Source organism: Glycine soja, chromosome 14 (assembly GCF_004193775.1).
Source record: "Glycine soja cultivar W05 chromosome 14, ASM419377v2, whole genome shotgun sequence".
In the NCBI taxonomy this organism is placed as follows: Eukaryota; Viridiplantae; Streptophyta; class Magnoliopsida; order Fabales; family Fabaceae; genus Glycine; species Glycine soja.
Window position 1 is genome coordinate 1808194 of NC_041015.1, and position 23509 is coordinate 1831702.

General features: G+C 34.1%; 1 protein-coding gene across 3 annotated transcripts; it reads right to left on the reverse strand.

Moving 5' to 3' along the window:
• Positions 1 to 201: 201 nt before the first annotated feature.
• On the reverse strand, positions 202 to 23006 carry LOC114384630 (uncharacterized protein At3g06530-like). 3 transcript variants are annotated; one of them, XM_028344339.1, is made up of 40 exons: positions 22696 to 23006; positions 22292 to 22517; positions 22071 to 22166; positions 21858 to 21975; positions 21606 to 21773; positions 20177 to 20347; positions 19945 to 20000; positions 19756 to 19845; positions 19508 to 19656; positions 18091 to 18173; positions 17875 to 18003; positions 17669 to 17743; positions 16023 to 16191; positions 15153 to 15292; positions 14922 to 15014; positions 14313 to 14493; positions 13972 to 14066; positions 13704 to 13853; positions 13416 to 13572; positions 13039 to 13172; positions 12777 to 12858; positions 12505 to 12685; positions 10605 to 10680; positions 10256 to 10420; positions 10107 to 10172; positions 9921 to 10025; positions 9645 to 9734; positions 8578 to 8795; positions 8268 to 8475; positions 7970 to 8152; positions 7368 to 7463; positions 7210 to 7277; positions 7112 to 7119; positions 6780 to 6976; positions 5274 to 5489; positions 3882 to 4535; positions 3386 to 3789; positions 2705 to 2957; positions 1815 to 1985; positions 202 to 592 (listed from the first exon to the last, which is right to left on the reverse strand). In XM_028344339.1, the coding sequence occupies exons 1-40, from the start codon at positions 22853 to 22855 to the stop codon at positions 362 to 364; spliced, it is 6312 nt and encodes a 2103-aa protein (XP_028200140.1). In that variant the 5' UTR covers positions 22856 to 23006; the 3' UTR covers positions 202 to 361. The 3 variants fall into 3 exon arrangements, with proteins under 3 accessions (XP_028200140.1, XP_028200139.1, XP_028200138.1); XM_028344338.1 differs by having other exon boundaries at positions 6780 to 7119; positions 9927 to 10025; XM_028344337.1 differs by having other exon boundaries at positions 6780 to 7119.
• Positions 23007 to 23509: the final 503 nt, after the last annotated feature.

A 23509-nucleotide genomic window follows, 5' to 3' on the forward strand; every position in this document is an offset into this window, starting at 1 on the left:
AAAAAAAATAGAATACTTTTCAAAATATAGGACTACAAGAGTCTTGGATTAAACTTCTCTGGAGAATGTAGTATGATATTAAAAAAATATCAAATTTAAAATAAATCAATTTAATCCTCTTTTTTTTTTTTTTTACTTTTTCTTCTCTCTTTCCTATTACAAATATTCCTCTTAAAAGCATTATGCTATAAATGATTGAGTCAGAAAAATTGAACTTCAACCTTTATCAGAATAAATAATGCTAATTTTCCTTAATTAACCACAATTTACACTGGCCTATCGATTATATTTCTTGTTTGATTACACATCTCTAGCTCTTTGCTCATGTCACAACCATAAATACTGCCCTCCCAATCTTACATCATAGGTATTGCCGAAGGCTTTCCCCACTCAGAGACTCCATTTCCTGCAGAATTTCCTGAGCAAGAGATTTAACTGAAAGCTCCACATCCTCAAGCAGTTCGCCAAGGAAGGGGATTGTTTCAGCTATGAACACTAGATATTCTTCTTTCAAGTTCTCCACAAAATATTTAACAATCCTGAGGCCCAATATTTTAGCTCGCAATTTTTCACTCCGTGTCTGCATCAAAACCTGCAAAAAACCAGATAAAGAAGCCAGAAAGATATTCAGTTGCTTAGGAATACAAGTATTTGCGGGGAACAAACATATAGCATTCAAGAGCTATTCATATTACTGAATACCCAAAACTATAACAACAAACTAATGGGCTAAAGTTCAACACATAAATGAGGCATGGATGACTACAAAGGACCAAAGCTAACATATTATGAAATGGGGATGCAAGAGTACAGGAGCAAATTCAGATCTTTAAAGATTATTGACTGAAGGGTAGGTCAAAACCGCAGGGATACAAAGCATCAATTGACATTATTACTAAAGTTTGATCAAAAAATGGCATAAAAGCTACAGTCTATTTACAATTAAACCTTATAAAGCCCGATAAACATAGCAGAAAAGGTAAACTCTAACATGACTGAAACCCTGTTCGGATAAACTATTCAATAAGCACTTACAGAATAAGGAAAAAAAGAGTGTTAAATGAATTAAGCTTCTCTCATAAGTTAAAATCAACTTTTATAGAAGTTCTCATTTAGCTTCTCTAAAAACTTATTCTAACTTGTGCACACGTTAATTTTAACTTACAGACGAAACTCAATCCATTTTACCTACTTATTTTCTTCTCTTAGAAGTTCTTGTTGAGAAGTTTTCCCAAATAGGACATGATTTTACTATGCCTAGGGTGACGTTGATAGGTAGTTGTTAGCAAGTCCAAAAATGAAGGTCTAGCAAAGGAAGGTTTTGGTAAGGATTTGCTCATTTTTCTAGTTTGAATGACTAATGTTAGAAACTCCACATTAGAACCTGCTGCCATTGCTAGGAGCCCAGTTGCTCCCGTCCACCTTGTTGGCTTGCTGCTGCACCACAACTACTGACTAAATGTTTACATGTAAGAGGAGTGCATTCATTGAGTTAAAAGTTTTTGGGGGCCATATCAGTAATTTACACTTTTATTATGGCCTTTAGAGAGTTAATTACTTCTATTGTTAGACACATTCTTAATCTATTGTTAAAATGTCTTGGGGCATCCATGCACCCAAACTAATAGGGAGAATAGTAGAACCAGCCATATTTATAACAGTGTTTCCCGAGGACACCTGATCATATGCATTTTTCACTCAATGAAAAACAAGATAGTGAAGCCAGTAAGTTACCACTTACCAGTATGTCAGTATCAAATTACTTGCCCAATCATTAACGAACAGTAGAAAAGAATAGAAATCATAAAATTCACCTCATGATTCAAAGGTTTCCACAAAAGGTCAGATCCAGCAGTCACTGCCATTTGACCGATGCACACAACCAGTAGGTCATCAACTTCCTTCACACTTAGTATATTCATGCTGTCATTCAACAGAACTGGTGGATCTACGACAAGTTGTGAAACAATAGGTCTCAACAACATCTGCAGCAAGCATGATATAACAGTCAGTGAGGGAATATAACAAGCAACTATATTACTGAAGGAAGCTGAAAGATTTAGGAATATTTTATTCCTCAATGGAATGAGAAAAGGGAATGAGAAAACATACAAACTATTTTTAAATGGAATGGAAAAATTCCCAATTAATGCATAACCTTTAAAAAATTCCACTCTAGGTGGAAAAAAAGCCTTCTAGAGAATTTTTTTCATAACCACTCCAAATGGTAAAAATAGATACTGATGCCCATGTGATACATATATCAGATATGAAAAGTATCTGATATGACTATGCAATTATTCTAAAAATGTATAGGATAGGTATAAAATATAAATCTAGATATGTAAAAAAAATTCTGTAAATTCAAATTAAAAGCATACTTCCTGCACATTATTTAAAAAAGTATAAATCATCGTAAATCATGTCCTATTAATATACCAATAGAAATAGTATCAATCTCATTACTTTATTGAGATCATCCATAAAGAGGATAGTAGTTTGCATTTTGGTCCATCAAGGGACAATGCTTCAATGTTTATACATGCTTCTATGTCTCAATATGTAAACTATATTAGATTTTCACACCTTTAAAAAGGCTTGATACTTCACAGACACGTATCAGTGAAGTATTTAAAAGTTTTGGTATCGGATACAAATAGATGAAACAAATGAGAGTTCTTATTATGTAAAAGAATTCACTTGCCTGGAAATTTGAGCAGTCAAGAAACTTCAAGGTCCCAGTGTCGTACAAGAAACACTTATGTAAGGATGACAGGACTAGAGCCCTGAGATGCCAGCCCTTGATAGACACACTGCCTATTTCTTTTATATTGCCATCATCTAGAATCCTGGCCTTTTTCTTCCGATTCACTCTAGACACTTTCACATCTCCACCATCGCTAAGATGATGAACACAACTACCAAGCAAGTGTTTGAAGTAAGGAACAAACAATGACCTACAAATAAGGATATAGCACCATCTTAAACCGCTGTGATTTGATCATTATTTTGGGTAAACAAGGTAACAACATAACAACTGATTATATTCTTATGTTTATCGGTGTAAACATCATAAATAATTAAGGAAATCACATTGAAAACTAACTTCTGATTTAAATACTGTGACCAAATTGTACAAGTCTCAACTGTCATAAGTGGTTGACATATTTACAGTGGTTCAAAACACAATTTTTGTATCTACATTAATATACACGTACATAATTTAATACAAACAAAAAGCTAAACTGTTCTTCTGAGAATACAAAATATACCCAAAATATTTACAAACCCAAATAAAGTGTTGTTTGACTAAATTCAAAGCATGCTTATTTCAAAGAACATTTTCTAAATCAAACAATAACAAGCTAACTAAATACTGACTTACCGATGGCTCTCTGTAAGCTTATTTACCATGCCATAGAATGATATGGCCCTATCAATGCTTCCGCTGGATGCAGTTTCATCCACTTCAGATTCTGCCCACTCAATACTCTTTATGAGAAGAGGCTTGAACATGCTCTCAGTAAGTTTTAAGGTTAGAACAGTCATTGCGTTAAGCACACCTTTTTCCACTACATCAATGTTTTGAACTGAAGGAGGACTTTGACGGCGCAGATCAAGAGCAACCAAACAAAGGTCAAATATCTTTCCATGGAATGCCACAATAGATGATCTGTCCATTGTACCAATTATGGTTCCCAACATATCAAATACAATTGTTAAGCTTTTATCCCCAGCCTCAATGGAAGCTGGGTATAATTTTAACAAAGGTGGCAGGGCAAGTCGAACCTGTAAAAAAATAAAGTGTTTGGTAAAGAAAAAAAAATGGGTATTTCATTTCATACCACATTTACACAATGCTACATTGTAACAAGTCTTACAGGAATTTTTTCAGCAAGAAGCTTTCGTATTCCATGAGCTCTAGACTCCACCTTTACATCCACTCCTGAAACATATTCAGGATAAAGCACCAGAAGCTCCATGATATTTGTAAGATACGGATTTAAAAATCCACCAAGCTTGTCCACAACTGCCTCCAAAGTGATGAGAACATAAAAATGGGATTCATTTGAGGCTGATAAAACATCAATGGTTTCGGGTTTCATATCAGCCAATACTCGACGAGATGACTTCATCACATTGTCCATAATCTTGGGAAGTTCTGCCAGTGATTTTGGACCTAGAACATTGATCAGGGCAGCAGTTGTTTTGAGGCAGCTAGAAGTCACAGCCAAGTTATGAGATGCAATATGTCTTGTAACAGATCCAAGGCACAAACTAAAGATGGAATTATTCGAAGGAAATCTTTCAGCCAGAACTTCTAATGCTGAAACTGCTGCCACTTTCAAGGAGGTATTCGATGAATCATCAAGTACTCGCATAATTTCTAAACACAATTTATTAAGTGATTCTTGAGAAGTTTCGTTCATATGAAGCAAAAGAAAACTTGGAGTTGACCTTGAACCTTTATTGTCTTTAAGCTTTAAGCTGACATTTTTATGATTTCTCGAAGCCTCACATAACAGCCCAAGAGCCTGCAGCACAAGAAATACAAATATCAAATCACAGTTCTCACTGTCTTGCTTTCACACCACAAAAAAAATGTGGATTTCTATTCTGTGCTCATGGTGTGCAAACATTGGAAGATTTTCATGTTTTTCGATATATCAATACTTTCTTTTCTATTAAAAACTTGGGGCGTTTACTTGCACTTCTATTGTCTGTTTTCTTTAGTTGCAAAAATGTCACCTTGCTTTCTATTTGTTTCCTATTGTCAAATACATGAAATGGAGGGGGGGGGGGGGGGGGGGGTTTAGCGTTTCCTGTACAATTAAATAAAAACAGGAAACAAATTGAAAACAAGGTTGTATTTTTGTAATTAAAAAGTGAAAACAGAAAATAAAAGCGCAAGTGATCACCCCCTTAGTATTTTTGGCTTCTTATCATGAGCTCATGCACACATATTAAAAGGCAAATAAATAATTTACCAAGATGTGTGGTCAATACCAACTAAACAATTTACAGTATATATAGAACCAACGGTGTTCATAACATATGTGAATAAAACCCAATCATCATATGAAAAAAGAATAAATGACCACTTTGTATACCCATCAAATTAAGTAAACATCTTGAAAATCAGGATGTTTAATAGAATACTACGAAGCAGATAAAGACACCGATTAATTGTGGTTTACCACTTTACCCTTCTATCAAAATAATGCAAGATCCTAATAAAATCTCATATTTTGTAACTTCATTAAAAACCATACCTTTTTTCCAACATTCTTGTCTGCATGGTGAAGCAATTTAATTATGCTCTTAAAGTATCCGGCAGGTATCATGACTGTTGTTAGATTCCTTACAACCGCACGCATAGTTTCCTTCAACTCTCTCCTCAGAATTACAGGGAAATTCAGTTGCTTTTTCCATGCATCTACAAGTTGCAAGAGTAAAACAACATGCTCCATAAGCTCACCCAACGCCCTCTGAAATATTGAAGAAGCGATCACATTTATTTTGATTATGAATATGTTCATCTAAATAAACAAGAGAATATAGGCTTATTCAAAGATTAGAACATTTTCTAATATATATATATATATATAAAAGCACACAACACTAATGCCATTGCTATCACAATAGGAAACCAAAAACAGCATCTCAACATTAAACCTACAAAGAAAAAACAAAATATGACATATATTCTACAAAGAATATTCCAGTTCATGTTTTGATAATGAATATTGTAGGATAGTTGTCTAAATTCCAGTCACACCTCTTTGGGGGTTGCCTTAATTGCAACCTCAAGGGTGGTGATTTAGTCCCACGTCAACTAGATATGTGGTTAAATAGAACTTATGAAGCTTGGGCAGTCCTCACCTTACAAGCCAGTTTTGTCAGGTTGAATTAGGGCCCTAAGTCCAATTTCTGATAAATATGTTCATCTAAAAAAAACAAGTGTTTATAGGCTTATTCAAAGATCAAAATATTAACACAAATATAAGTATGTAACATCAATGCCATTGCACTCACACTAAAACCAAAAACATCTCAGCATGAAACCTACAAAGAAAAGGAAAACAAATATGATATAAATTCTTCTACAAAGAATGAGTATTTCAGTTCATAATGATGAAGTTTGCTTCTGCTTCAATATCATCGTAAGATCTGTCCCTCACCTTAAAATCACAATTTCTGATTGATGGAAATTTAACTTCATCATGTGTATCATACTATTTTGTCAGGCAAATTACATTGACACCCCGTCCAATACTGTTTTCTTTACCCCACATGTACCTCCTTCAATTAATAAATCAGGGAAGATATATGTTAATGATAGGATCCAATTGCATGCTATGGGAATCAAGTTGCACATTAGAAGTATGCAATTCTACCAAGGTTTATAAGGCCTTGGGCTCTCTAACTAAGTATAACGGCTAGCTTTTGTGGTGTTGTTCTCCCAAAGTTCTTATCAATTGGTATCAAAGCTTTCCACCATGTCCCTTAGCCTGCACACAGGCAGCATGGGTGGTGACGCCACATTGCAGCCAGTGGGTGTCAACATAGTATCCCCAAATTTATGATTTAAGAGATATCAACATCTCAACAACATACTGTATGTATCTGTTAGCCATTATTGGGCATGGGTCAGGCAAAAATAGAAGCTATTCATAAAAATCATAATATAAGTTACATCTAGATTTTGCCTTATAGAACTGAATAAAGACATTAAAAAGCATACAAGTATCTAGCATGCATCTGATGTGGATTTATACCTGAATGACTGTGGTATCTTCTCCTGATTTCAACTTAAACACAAATTCTGGATCTTGCAACTTTTGCAAAGAAAATTGCATTACAATAAACAATTCCAGAAACAGTGCCTGGTCAACATCACTATTTCCCCTCTGTTCAAGCAGCATGACTAAAGAAGGAAGCCAAATCGTACTTGTATATTGTTCACAAATTTGCACTGCAAATTTATATTCCCACTCCTCAGTATAAAATGTTAAAGCATGTGTCTCAACATAAAGGAAACAGGCAGCTTTCCTTGAAATTAATGAACGGAAAAGTAGGATAAGCAATGAGGCTAAGCTTTTACCCTCACCCAAAGTTCTGCAAAACAGCCATCATTATAAGACACAGGCCAAAAACCAATGGCTAAAGTATCAATAGCAGGATCATGATGTAGAAGTAGAACAATACCTTAATAGATATAACACAAATGACAGCCTTCTGTGCTCAACAATTTCAGGCAATATATCCATGAAAATCTGGAGGAAAAAAAACATATTAGAAGGCTGATCTGCAAAGAGATTCTAAATGTATCAAGCAGCAGAAGATCATTTCTGTGAAAAACAAACCTTCAGTAATTTCTCCACATCATCTGTCTGAGCCAGCCAACACGGAACAATTGCAGATATAAGATCCTCAAAAACATGCTTCGAATGACTGTCAATCTACAGGCACACAAAAAAGAGAAATGATGACACCACAGTTCCTACACTGGATTATTAGTCCCTACTAAATTGAATTGTGAAGAATTTCTCTTAAACAAGTTGCAACAGTTAATAAGTAAGGTCATCCAACAATCCCAGTAATTGAGGTAGGTGATGCAGGAATTTCCAAACCCCCTCCCCTTCCACAGATGCCTGCTGACCAAGTGATGCACAAAGGAAACACAGAAACGACAGAGATTACTGTAGGCTTTGAAACCATGTTAGATTTCATCTTAAAACTAATTGGCATTAAGTGAGGTTGTCCAACAAGTATAAAAACCGCACACCCTAGTAATCGAGGTAGGAGTTGTGGAACTTTCCAACAAGCACGGAAACATAAGAAAAGGATGTAATAAGCTATTCTAGCCAAATAACATCATTCCCAAAAGGGGAGCAAAGGATCTAATAAGCTATTCTACCCAAAGAATGCCCTAAGTTCAGTACAGGGAAACCCTATATTAACAAACCTGTGTGACAGCTGCTTGTCCAATAACTTCTAGAATATCAAGCATATGCTCCAAAACTTCTCCTGCAAAGACTCTGGTAACAGCAGAAAGTACAGAAAATACATGGTTGCAGGTGACTGAACCTGTGGAATTCCGGGCGCACTCTATCAATAGCTTAATGTTAATTTCATTTATCATTTTTTCCTATCAACAATGGCAAAACTTAATAATATAAGGAAATAGCTAAAATAGTGAAAAGGAAGTCAAAATAATATTTCTATCGTAATAAATTTTTCAGCTTCACAACTAGGAAGCATACATTTAGCGGAGCCATGCTTTTAAGAGAAATAATTATATCCTCCAGGATTATCAACAGAGTCTGTTGTATATGATATACTGTGTAATTGTTAGCTTCCGAAGGACTTGAAGGTTGGCTTAACCTTATCACCGGGGAAAAGGCACCATTCACCCATTCTTCTGAAAATACCTTGCTAAGAAGCTTAAATAAGGGCCCTAAAAGTAAATGCCTGCAACAATCAAACTGAGAAATTAGCACAATTAAATGCTTTAACTACTCATCTTAGTAGTACCCATAATGTAATGTTCAGATTCAGAAGTAACCAAGTCACCTGTTTGTTATGTCCTTCTTCAGTAGCAAAACATCAAGAAGGGAACTAAGGATGTAGACTGGATTAACTCTTCTGCATATGTCATTAGGAGGATATCCTGCTTCTTGATGTCCTATGAATTTTTGTTTCTTCGCCATCTTTTCTTCTGCTGAACTACTTATACAACTCTTTTGTGCAAGTATAAGATCAAGCATGTGGCCAACAGTTGAGAAACTAATCTGCAATTCCAATATATCCACCAATTATTCTGAATTTCATTTCTTTTTTTCCTTCCGTGGAATAACAAGTTGGAAAAACCTCCCACTACGTTTAAAAGAAACAACAACAAAATCTTACCCCACAAGGTGAGGTCGGACATTGAAGATCATAATGCAAAATAAACATCAAATAACATTGATAGTGCAAAACAACCAGTTGGTCCAAAAGGCTATGGTCAGTGATTTAAATTTTTTAAATTTCTCCTCAGGTCACTACCATATTAACTGTTTAAGGATTTTAAAAAAAAAACATTTATCTTATCATTTGAAAAAATTTACAATCAATTGATGAATTTGAAGCTAAACACCCAGCAAATAATGATGAAACACCTGTTTCACAGTGAAATGTGCTATCAAACAAAAAGCAAGGAACAGAACAGCGACACAGAGACAGCAGATAATGGAGGATAGAACACAGGGCTGCCAAGTTCAACAGCAAGAAACCATCGCGGTCTGATTGGGAATAGATGGAAATACTGCCATAGAAAGAGAGAGGCCATGATTCGTCCAGAATCAGAGAGCACAAAGCTCAAACTACGGAGCTCATTAACCACGGTAAAGGGGGAAAGGATCCAAGATCCACAACCCCACCCCTCAGACAACAACAACAACAACAACAACGCCTTATCCCACTAGGTGGGGAACCCCACCCCTCAGAAAAAGAAAAAAATAAATAAACACCCTTCTTAAAGGGATGAAAACCCCAAAGGTCCACATTGAATAATACCAAAAGATTAAGTTCTTTGCAAGTAACCACTAAAGAAATCGCACACACAACACATGATATTTGATCAAGAGCAAGGAACTCACATCTATGCACATTAATGCCTCTTTAGTTGCACGTTGTACATCATGATTATCATTATGCCACAAAAACACGAGCTCACAAAATAAATGCTCCTGACAGGCATAAGAAAAAACTATTAGTTTAGGTCACAGTAGAAGCTACATTGGTGATAATTTTTTCATTTACACAATGAAACAGATTATCATAAACTCATTAACTACATCATTAGCTCTACTCATCAATTATCATGAATGACAACTACAAACTCTGAAAATAAATAGATATACTGCCAATAAGACCTTTACTTCATTCTTCAACTCCATATAGAATTGATTGTTAAGTTTGTTCAAGACAGTGATACAAGGCTTCACACAGGCAGGGTCATCCAATGTCATGCTGCCCAACTGAAAGGTCCCAAGAATGAAGTCAGTAAATTCAAAATAACAAAACAGGACATAAATAAAACATACATCTTAATATCTCACCCGCAAAGCTTTCAGTAAAAGATGTTGAAGATCATTTCCACCAGAGGGAGATGACATAATACAGCTCTACGCATGAAGAGGAACAAGTTCACACCCAACCTCAGAATAAAGATTCCATAAGCTAAAACTAAAATATACAATACACATACCTCCAGCAAAAGGCACATTATCTGAGTTTCAGTGTTTGACAATTTTGGGCAAGACTTTTTGAGCTCATCATAGTACTGCTCCAGTAAAGAGGACAACAATGGCCCAACTTCTGGAACGTGCATAAGGGCATTCCCAATTCCTTTGAATAAGGATAAAATCATTAGCTGCAACCAACATCAACAAATAAGTTACTTCCTTAAAGTCCCGGCATAGCACAAAAACCCACACATAACACAATATATAATACACAAATAATCTGGAACTGAACATATGAAACCTTGATCTGTATCTCTATCTCCACAACTAAAAATATAAATAGCAACATAGAAGGGCGTTAAAACGTCAAACCTTCCCATAGTTAGAGAATTTAAGAGTGGAACCCAAAATGAAGCCAAGAATTTTTATTTTTGTAGGCTGGTCAAACCTGAAAAGATATGTTTGGGAACAAAGTGGAATAAAGAATCTCAGAAATTAGCACAAATCAACATTTTTCATGAATGAAGATAAGGAACATTCTTATAAAAAATAAAAACAGAAACTAACAAGCAAAATGAAAAGGTAAAAGTAAGACAGAGAAAGTTACAAGATAAGACTCACAGATATATGCATCAAACAATGAGCATAAGTATCAGAACCAATAACAACAGAATATTCCCAAACCTATTCTATCCCTACAATCAATCTCGATAACACAAAACAGCAGCTTAAACTCCACTAAAATGGTAAGCCGCACAACATGAACATTAAACAAACAAAAACACTAAATCTTATATGTAAAGAAAATAAAACAATGTTAAAGTCTATATGTGACTGTACATGTGTCAAATTTTATATTAACACCAAATCCTACCTTTCATTATCCTTTAATCTAAATCCTAATATTGATTCACTAAATCAATTAGGTGACCAATTCTCTTCTTCACAAACGCAGCTTTCACGGTGGACCTAGAAGGATCACTTCAGGATGCTTATGAGATTCTGGTTTATAATGTCATATTGTCATTTAATTATGTAGGCTTCTTTGATTGGAGAGAGTCTCTACTAGAAACTTGTCTTTATATATGGTACATAAAGTAACTTTGCCTGCCTGCTTGAACTTTCTTAGGAAGAGAGTATATTTACAATTAGTATTTTTGCAATGACTCCATTCATGGCTATATCTTTATAGTCCAAAAGGAAACACTTGCCAATAACTCTTATCACAATCTCGTCAGCACTCAGCAAGGAAAAAAGAATCAAAAGCAATAAAAATACAAAGGCCAGGTACAAGTAGCGAGAAGAGAAAACAGTTGATCAAGTGATTGGTTCAGTGAATCAATCCGGGCCTTTTAGATTAAAGGAGAAGGAAGGAATAGGATTTGGTGTTGTATAAAATTTGACACTTAATGTCAATTGGTCATATAACAGAGACACATGCACGTGCACACTAAATCCTAAGGATGCAATTTAATAAAATACTCCAAACTAAAGTGTCATATTGCTTAGTTTGGAATTTATCAGAGTTTCTTATTTCAAGTTTATCGAAGAGTTCATCTAGAGGAAATAAATAAGGACAAGAAGAAGATAAGCAATCATTCTAGAACAACACAATAGATCAAAACAGCTCTTAAGTGAAAACCCATAATTACAAAATTTATAAGCAATATAATTTATTAGCATTTGTACTAAGTTAGGATTTTGAATAAAAATAGGATCATTCAACTGTCAAGTTAAGGTTCCATCCTACAGTTTATGCATTGGTTCAGTACCATTTTAATTCTCAGCTGTGTATATATGTGTATATATATATATATATATATATATATATATATATATATATTCAAATTTAACATTGAATGAATATCCTAGTTCTCCCTCTATGCCATCTACCTAAATTTCCATTTCTCCTCCCACCCTTAATTTACTTTCCCCTTCCCTATATGACTTTATTTGTGTCATGCCATCCCTCCAATCCTTATGAACTTTGAGTTTTGACAATGGGGACAATGAACAGCAACAGAACAATTATTTCCCATGACAAAGGAAAATTTTCTGTCAGTTGTCGAACATTGTATCATTTAGATTTTAAAAAGAAAAGGGGAAAGCTGCTCTCCACATTTAAGAAGATCTAGCTAATTCCAACAACAGAACAAGAGAGCATGGTCATATTTGATAAGCAGCAGCTAAGGCAATGAATATAACAAATAGTTCTAAGGTAAGAATATTGGTGCCAATGAAATGATAATTGTCATAGTAACATCATAAATACCTTTTTTCTATATTTTGAGGTACCAAGATATTTCGAGGCTCTAAGATGTTTGGACAGGATGAGCTCAAAGCAGATGCAAACAATGAAGGAAGAAATTTCTTGTCGGACAATATGAATGTTTTCTGCTGATCCATCAACGCCAAAACATCACCCAGAAAATGGATCCACGTTGCATTGTTACCTGTTCTTACCAATTTAGAAACTTATAAAGTTCCAAGGTAAAATTAATTAGGCATTGAGAGCTACATCAAATTATTCTGACAATAAAGTACCATTTTTCTTGCCAGAACGCTCAACATGACACCACAATGTACGCAATGAATCGATACAGTTCATGGCAGCAACCCTTATAGTCTGGAAGAAAATTCAAAAAATGCAAACAAATCATTTGAGCCGATGACATTTTCTCAAAAAGAAAACAGCAAAAAAAGTAACAGAGGATAACCATTTGTCAACAATTATAAATTGCCAGTTTGCAGAAAATGAGAAAAAATACACACAAGGTCAGAGAGTAACGCTAACAAAGGATCATACCTGATTATCACCCGCCAATGGAACAAGAACAGAAGGAAATTCAGCTAAAAGTTCAATTTGCCATTTATCTTGTGACAGGCTACAAAGAAATGCATAGCATTGAAGACTTTCAACCTGGACTGCAGCAGGAACACCTGCAGAACGAAAGATTCAACCAAAAAATATCAAATATGCCAATTGAATTTTATCTGACTTCTGATTCATAAAATGTTAAAAATATCAATTCAAACAACCACGATTTCGATCAACTCCCTCTCCCCTCCCCCCCCCCCCCCCCCGAAAAAAAAAATAGAACTTAATTGCATTTGCATAGATGGACGAAACAAACTGGAGGTGATATGAGAAAAATCAAACAAAAGGGAATAAGTGTATAGCACCTTCCTCTGTGAAAAACTTGGATAAGAGGCGGGGAGGTGATATTCTGCACTGTGCTGCTAAGTAATGGAGGTGTTCGTGGAATGCATGCTTCAATTTAGATGAGGCAAAAAATACAAACAGATCCCTTATCTTGCTGACCCACTTATCATCATCATGCTGCATTTTGTAAAAGGTTAATATCCAACCAATGTTGAAGGTGAGAGTCTAACAACAACAAATTCCAAGAAGGAAAGCAAGTTCATAAGACAATTGAAAACAGGATTACAAATAGTAAAGGAATTACTAACAAGCAGAATGTCGGAAGGTAGTACTGATATTAGTTGTGCTAGTCTCCAAAATATGCAAATCATAACCTTCACATTTAGATGGCTCAGCTTGACATACAAAAGATCATTAAAGAATGCACTGCAATCCCAGTCTAACACTTCAGACTTGAACTGCAAAACAACCCGAATTCCCAACAATCAGAACAGAAGTAAAAAATTAGCTTCTCATTACAAAAAAGTAAGCAAATAATGAAATAAAAGCACAAATATGCTAGTAAATCCTTTGTACCTCATCCAATGAGACATCACCAGCTGTCACTGATGTTTCCCACTCAGCCTTTAGAATAGGAAATACACATTCAAATAGAGCACAAATGTCTTCATCTTTGATCAAAAGGAAAAAATCAATATTTAGCATTCCTTAATCCCCTCTTTTGAAATTTTTTGGCGAAGAAATCTAATAGAGAAGAGAAAAGTACAACTAGGGGATGTATAAGATATGCTTCAAACATTTATTTCTAGCTTATTTGTTCAAACATTACTTTTTTTTAGTCATTATACAATATAAGATTATTAACTATTTCTGAAAAATATTAAAATGGAATTCAAAAAGAGAAGGGGAAAACAAACCTTTTGGTTTTATCAAAAGAGACTGCAAAAGAACAAAAAAGAAGAGTGTCTTTGACAACTCCAAATCACTGCAGCTTTCAACAAACCAAGCAATATGCTCTTTGGGATGGACCATGAAATTCTTAGCCATGTTATCAATAGTCTTCAAGTTAATTGAAGATAAACTTCCAGGTATCAATGTCTGCAATTTTACTTCAAGAGTCACTAAAGTAAAAGATGATTGACAATTTCATCTGACAAACATATTCATGAGTGGTTGTGATTACTGATTAACAACTTAGAAATATGATGAAACCAAAAATATCTTTTTAGAAAACCCACACTACAAGTACTACTAGTAAGTAGTAACATATCATGTTCATGTACTAGACTAGTCATGGTCCAATTGGGTTATTCCCACCATAATATCTGTATTTCAATTTGCAAAGTTTTGGTTTTCCAAAGGAGACAGGACCTAATGCTTGATTCATATCTTCAGTTCACCTTGACAAATTCTTTATAGGATCCTGAGTTTGACAAACTTGCCTTGTTGAGCAACAGAATTAAATTTCTTCATATTGTAAGTGTAAATTAAATTTATAGCAAACTAATTCCAAAGTAGATATTTACCCCTTTTCCAAAAGAAGACACAACAATATTCTGATAAAGTGGCCAGTTTATTTTGTTGACAAGTCCCAGAGCCTTTAAATTCAAGCTCTGTGTCTGCACATGGCAAAATAAGTGGTTATTTGATAATTACCCAGAGAAGGGGAAATCTAAAAGCTATTAAATAAGTACAAGATCAAAATATATTAATTTTCTATCAGAAAAACAAATATTAAATATGAAGTTAGCCACTACCTGAGGTAGAACAAGGAGTAATGGAAAAATCATAGCAGCAACATTCTTCAAGTAATCAGCATGATCACTAAAGTAGGAGATGGCATTCTTTAGACAAGTGACAGCAACTTCACCATTTAGACTATAGTTATCAGCTGAACCTACAAGAAGATAATGGGCGAATAATACATGCAGTGAATAAGAGAATAATTTTTTTATTCAATTATGTAATCCTCCCATCCAATCTTGGGATGGATGCATCATCCTTGAATGAATCATTAGTAAGGAACCAAGCAAAGACCATTGGTTTAAAGAATATCTAAACACAAACATCTCTAGGAAGCCAAATTCATCCTTATCCATGGTTACAACAGAACTGGAATAAGTTAACTTCACAAAGACAGGAAACAACTAGCAATAACTTAATGAGGACAAATATACTCCAGTAACAGCAGCACAACTGGAATAAGTGTATGAACTGAAGGTTATATGCTTGTATGTATCTAGTCAACATAAAGTAAAAGCATATTTTGATAAAATAAACATAAAAATGGACAATCAGACACCCTTGAAAAAGAAAAGGGAAAGAATATAAGTTCAATAGAGCAAATCAATCCCAAAATACACAGAAGAATAAGCATAAGCATATTTTGAACCATTGGAAAAACATTAAGGAAGCTTAGACATTTATAAGACCACATCTGTATTCTGCACATAACCACACCACCCCCTAACAGTCATCAATCATCATCCATCAAGAATGCATTCAGAGAACAAATTCCTTGTCCCAGTTTATGGATAAATTGATGCATGGTATGTAGTGCTTCAATACAACATGCAGAAACAATGAAGATGAAATCTACCTAATTATTTTAATATACCACCAATTACCTGACAGCAGTTTGTCAGTGCATCTTTTTAGCACATTCTGTAGTGCATCAAGAAGCTTAGAAGAATCTATTACATTTGGCAAGCCATCAACATGTAAAGCTGCTTGAACAACTGTTAGATCTTTATCATCAAGCTGTCTTAATATGTCCTCTTGGATGTTTATAAGATTCTGATAAAAAAGATGTGTTTTGGGGTTAGTTAAAGGTTGAAGACTTTGAATATGGCAAAACAGTATTAACACATTCTAGCAAGAACTTTAACCATATTATATAGATTTCCCTAAGTCAACATGAAATCAACTCAATTTCGCATAAAAACAGCATAAACCACGATGATAATCAATTAATTTATGGCTTATAAATATAATTGATTATAGCATACCAAGTACTAAATAATGGTACCATTGGTACTGAGTACTTCTTACTAGAAATTGGTGTTTGTGTTTGACAATGAAGCATGATACAATAACTTTTTATAGCATTTTCCACCACCACACTTTCTTTTGGACAAATTTGTGCCCTTGAGTTCATCGTGGGTCAAGGCTCAGTTTACAGAGGGGTTCACTTTTGAGTTTTGACAGTGCTGTAAAGACATTGGCTTTAATCTTGAGTTCTGTGGTCTTCACTTTTTGCTAAGCCTTTATTACTTGGCTCAGTTCAAATGAAGTTGAGGTGGCTTTTGAGGGATATATACTCCTCCCACTTTGTACACCTACTCTTTCAAATGAAGTTTTCTAACAAAACTCAATTATACCCTCCCTCACCAACAATGTGTAAAATCAGTGGCCTTAACAAATTAGATCAGAAATGCAACTCAGTTCAAATCATTCAAAGTAGAACTTAAATGTATCAAAAAAATATTTCCAAATAAAACTAGTTTAACAGCAAAATTTTGTAATGCAACCATTTCCTAAAAAATATAAAATCAAAGAGAAGTAATATACCACCACCATCAGAAATTACACACACCTAAAGAGGAATTAATTTACACCGTTGTAAATCACACTTACTCTTCAATTATTATGAAATGTAATTTTTGCCAACAATTGAATTATAATTATATATTACCAAAATTATTTATGCCAAATCTTGTAAAATATGAACAACAATAAGAAGAAAATCGGATGGGTTTTATTTTTATATATTTCAGAAGTATATATGACATTAATTTTGATGAAATGAATGATGTATCAAAAAAATTTGAATTAATCTAAAATTTTGTAGACATGATAGGAACTTTTAATCCAACAATGGGTAACGAGATAAAATTATCCAATAAAAGGTTACTGAATGATGTAAGAGTGGGTGTAACTTATATTGAACAATCCCCCATTGTGTGTGGGTGTGAGTGTGCAAAACAGAAAACACATCAAGCAAAAATTTAATAGTTCTGCCACCCAAAAAGAGAAACATCAAGGCTGTTCTTCAACCAGTGTCATAAATGAAAAATACAAATTGAAGCAAACATGCAGTTTGGGAGGACAGGTATATAAAGGAAATAAATCACATAAGCAAGAAGTTTCAACTTTTTTCCAACCAAAAGGAGCACATCAAGGATGTTCTTCAAACATTGTCATAAACAAAAAATACAAATTAATGGAAACATGAGGTTTTGGGAGGACGGGAAGATTAGCAGAGCATATATACCTCTGAAGCAACTGCCTTGGTTTTGAGGATAATGGAATTATTTAAATCAAGCAGCGTAGCACATCGAACATCAGCCTAGACCACCATATCAAATATAAATCATGAAGCTCTTACAATTAAAAAAAAATGATCACTGTAGAACAGGAGAATACACACTTTTACATTTACATACACCTAATAATCAAGAATAGGTCAATGGTTAATACCTTTGGATGATACAGGCCCAACCAAATATTTGAGTCTGAAATATTAAGTGAAGAATCCATATTCCCATCCAACATCTTACATAAAACCTTATACAATGAATCATCTTTCTTAGAACGTGCTTTATTATCCTGTTGAACATGTTCAAAGTTCAAGCCATTATATACTATCTGACAATGCATGACAGCAACAAAAAAGCAGACAATTCATCAGCATACCTGAAGGAAATGATGAGTGGCATCTCGTAATTCAGAAGGGTATTTTGTATTGAAAACAAACAGAATCTTTTTTGCCCACCTAGCTAATCAACATTTGGCAAACCAACATTATGAGAATAATAAGCTAGGCAACAAAAGATAACTGACTAGTTGTAAATTTCTAGTAAAAAAGATAAAGGCATACCATATGAAGCTATATGATTAAAAAAAAACACCATAAGAAAAGAAAACAAAATTATTCAGGAGCAAAACCTGACAATAATAATTTACACAGAAATCAACAAAACTTCTTAAAAAGAAATTTGAATTTCCAAGCTGAAGCAAGTAAAACAAAGTACACTGACTATTGAAGACATAACATGCATGCATGATACACATAGATAAATCATAAGCCATATAGTGAGATACACAATTTGAAGATATCTAGTTCATTAGTGCATTTGTTTACAACACTCCAAATTTGTTTTAAATCACATATTCAACTGCTTCAAAGCTGTTCCACACTCAAACTTAGCCAAAACAGAGTTGGTATCAACAAGGATTGTTAGCAGCATTAATGAATAGGACAGTAGTATATGCAATTTCCTGTCTTCATATGTACCTTTCATGGTCTCTGGGTTTCTTCATAAATCTATTTATTTACAATTGAAAAAAAGAGTATGTAGTTTCTTAACAAATAAAACTTCCCTTCCTGAAGGCACCCTTTAGACTTTAACAAATTCCAATTTTCTTTTCCCAGTTTCAATACAGGGTTAAAATGTTAAAGAATGGAGTAAGATTCTTTGAAAACAAGGCATTGTAACCAGTGTGATCCAAGAGTTTGGCTCTTAATTGAGAAATGCTTTTCATAATGTAGAAATGGAGTGGGTCAGCATTCGGTATAATGCAATGCCTTTATTCTGGTGTTTCAAACTCTAGTTCTTACTATTTATACAGACTGGACAAACATTTTATTACTTAAGTAATATTGATACAGAAAACAAATCACTGCTAAGTAGACCACTTTTAATATCATGTATCTATTGCATGTTTGAAAAGTTGTGTCGGGGGAAATAATTTCCAGATAAGCTGCCAAAAAAATTTCTTTGCCTCCAAAATAAGCTTATACAAACACAAAGTAAGATCAAACTTCATGGTGAATGAAATTTCCCAGTAACTTAAAATGCATCCATGGTCATTGCTTTCAGAATTCAGAAGCACATTTTCACACAGGTATTCAAACAATTTTTTTACAGAAGTTTAGATGTGATTTCTCAATCACCAAATGAGATTTTCATTAAATATTATTTTCTTTAGAAATTCATTGATTCACTCTTGGTACGAATTATTAGATCAACCTTATGAAGCACACCAGGATATATAATTTGGGGTACAGGATAGTGATCAGCTTTCTACAATTCAAAATCAGAATACACACCTGACATGGAAGAAGTTGAGTCGCTAACTTTTTGTGATAATTTCACACAAGTTGAAAGGATCTTGGTGACCACATGATAAACAAGACCATTTATGGGGACTTTTTCTATTAAGGATAGCAAAGTCCGCTGACAGTATTCATCAGAAGAACTGCAAATGTGTTATTGTTATAATCAGCACAAAACACAAGCTTCTATAAGATATGACTTAAAGCATATATCTCCTGAAAGACAATCATAGGAAGCACACCTGCAGTCAATCAGGGAGTCCAAAAGCACAAGGAGAAACTTTTCAATATTGAACTCCTTAGATAATTCTAATAAAACCCCTGCCAGGTCCCTATATGAAAAGGGATTTAATATATCATAAATATAAATAAAGAAAAGACAGTCAAAGCACAGTGATTATGCATATGTTGAGCAGTTTGAGGAAGACTACCTTATTTCCTTTAATATCTCCAAAGCCTTCAATGGGAGTATTTCAACATTTTGAGACTAAGAAAATTCCAACAGAACAAATTAAAATAAAAATATAGCCAGATTCAGAAATAGATATTGCACAATGAAAGGAAATTGGATGAAATACCATTTACCCCCCTCCCCACCCCCCAAAAAAAAGGATTAATGCCTCCGTTTAAACCATACACAAGCACACAGGATTACTCTAGTACCTGAACAAGACTAATTAAGGTAATAAGGGACAATCGAAACCAATGGAGATCTGTCAACTCTGTAGCCTCCTGACGAGCAACCTCAGCAACCAAACGTATCAAACTATTCAAAAGTTTAGGAGCTAATGCAGTTTTGTTTCCAAGCAAACCAATGATCATCAGAGAACCAGCCTGCAAAATAGAAAACCAAAAAAAAAAAAGCACAAGAAAGTGAGCTTCCAGCTGCTAATTGTAAATCAGGACAATTTGACAAAAAAATAAGCAGGAGAGGGTGCCAAGAAACATAGCTCAAATACACAAGTATACATATATTGTTAGAATATGTGAAAATATTTTATCATATGTTAGAGTGTCTTAGATTATGTTTTAGGATTAGTCTTCCTATACTTTCATTATCTCTCAGGATTGCTCTATGAATAATATAAATAAGGGTTAGGACTTCAGATTTCATGAATATACCATCCAAGACATCGCAATTCATCGTAATAATCAGTAAAATATCATTCAAAGCTTCTATTCTCTTCTTTACCTCCCTCTATACCTAAAACCCCATAATTTCAACAGATCAAATAAGCACTAAAGTAAGGTCACCCAGACATATAATCATATTTTATGATTGTGCTGACATATATTTCCCTCAACTTAAGTGCTATAGAAACAGATGGTTATGGTCTTTGTTTGGTGCTCAGTGCGGGTTTATTTTAAGGGAGTCTCCAACACAATCACAAATATGGAGAGAAATTGGAGGGCTCTTTTATATTGGTGAATTACTTTTATTTCTGATTTTAATGAAAAAATAAGGGATATTGAAAACTATTTAGCACTCAATCTGTATCACAGCCTAACCATGAAAAAACGAAAATTCATGACTGGAAAGATTAAAGCCAACTCATTTTTCACAAATAAAAAATCTACTTGCCCAAGAAATAAAAAAGAATACTAAAGCTATAACAAAACAACAATATCCAATCTTACTCCAACTAGGCAGGGTCAGCTGCTATATTCTTGTATGATGTTACTATTCTAGAGTTCAAGGGTTTTAAAAAGCAAAGGATCAGATGCAAAATAAAGCAATCAATTGCTTGAACAAAACATAGATTATAACATGATCTAGTCAAGCAGATTCTACATTTATGGAAACAAGTTATACAGAAAGTAGAAACTAGTTTAACACAACAAACATAGCAACAGTGAACAAACTTGTACCACATAAAAAATTATGCACCACTATTCCTATTTGTGATGAATAGTATTGCATTAGTGGATATTGTAGAGCAAAAGAGCAAATTTATTTCACACAGTCTACCATTTGAAAGCAATTACATTGCCTACTAATGAGCAGGTAATCACAAAAATATTACAGTATGATACCCAACTATAATCAGTTTTAAATTTTAATACATGGAAAATAATTTCCTAGGAAGCTAACCTTGTGATCTGAAACCTCCTTAATGCCAGGCTGAAGACTCACAAAAGGAAGTATCCTCTTTACAAGACCATCATCAACAGTCACAACAGTACCCAAAACTTCAACGAAAACAGCAGTACAAAAGCGAATTGCAGGCACTGAAGGTCCAGACTTTTTTGTCGGAGATGCCTGTAACCAAATCCTAGCCATCTAATTATTTGATTCCACTAGAGAACTTCCAAATTCACAACTAAACACAAAACAATTACTCACATAGTTGCATAGGGCGTCTAATATGCCCTTATCACGGATGCACTGCTGCACTATGACCATTCTAGGTAGCCGTGCACCAGAGGCTTTCACACCATCAAGAAATCCCCATTTAGTATTCCTTTACAAAAATTAACAGAAACATCAGAAGCCTCTCCAACCAGTAGTAGTCTACACCGCAACCAAACCAAAAATACATAATAATATCTTACTAACCTTGTATCAAGTATCTGTACTATTCGAACAAATTCAGGCTCGTCGTGGTACGGCAAAGCACACAACATCAAATCCTCGTTGTTGTATACATGAATCCTGAAACTCAAAACAAACCACATCAAAAATCACAAAAAAAGGTAAACTAGGCAGAGGCGAAATGTGATTATCAACACAACACCCCTAGGAAGAAAACAATTCATAACACATTGTTGAAAGCTCACTTGTGTCTACGTATCAAGTACTCAAGCGTTTGAAGGGCGGCAGTATGAAGAAAATATCCAGAAAGTAGTTTCAAGTATGAAGCAATGGAGACATTAAGTTGATTGTTCTGTTCTATTCCCATCAACTCTCTATCCAACTCTGTGGCTAAACAAATCGTTCTGTGGCTAAACAAATCGTTCTTATAGTTCCTGAACCGCTCATCCATGCCAATAAGAATCTCTAAGCCTGAAATAATGCATCACATAAGAAAAACAAAACAAAATCAAAACGAAAATAGAATATAAAGTAGCAACATAATTCATATGCTCCATGGTAATCACTGAGAAGTTAATTCGGTTAACTGAATTGCTTCAGTTGCACTAGCTACGTTGAAAAGAGCGAAATTAAAAATGAGAAGATTGACCTCGAAGAGCTTCGGTGAAAATAGCCTCGGTGGAGATGTCAGCGGCTTTTTTGGGATCATACAAGATGGAAGGGCGAGTGAGTGGCCTCTTGAGAGGGTCAGAGTCGGTTTTGGCGAAGGATCTGATAACTTCTAATTGCGAGGCTATGGAGGACGCCATTGCTAGGGTTTTGCTCCAAAACGAAGCTTAAACGATTTTGGTTTCAGTTTTGGTTCTTCTTCTGCTTATGCTTCTTATTGTTCTCTGCAGAAGAACTTGAAGAGTGTGAGAGAACCAAGTGCTATATTGATTTAACGCTGAGCTGCTTGTAGGGTTTAGGGTTTTGTGTTTCCAAACCACTAATGTTCCCTTTCTAAACGACGTCGTTCCTCTCTCTAATAAATAATACGCTTAATACTTGTCCACTTTAATCAATATTTTTATTTGAATAAAAAATAATACTTTTTATTTGTTATTGTATTTATTTATAATGTTATTTAATTTAATTACAGTATTTCTGTTAAAGAATAAGTGTGAACATAAATTACATCAAGTAAAATCTAAAAAATTGAGCATCATATAAGCAAAAGAAAAAAAATTTATAAATCTAAATCTTAAGATTTTAGATTAAAATATAATGTCAGATTTATTAGTATAAATTTTCTTGATATTTAACTTATATAATAATTTATCTTAAAAATATATAATTAATTAATCGTACAACAAACTCATTAAAGGGAGAAAATAATAAAATTTCAATTTAAGAATAAGAGAAATGAAAGACATTAAATTTTGAAAGAAAAAAAAATCTTAAAATCATTTTTCTGGTGCTTT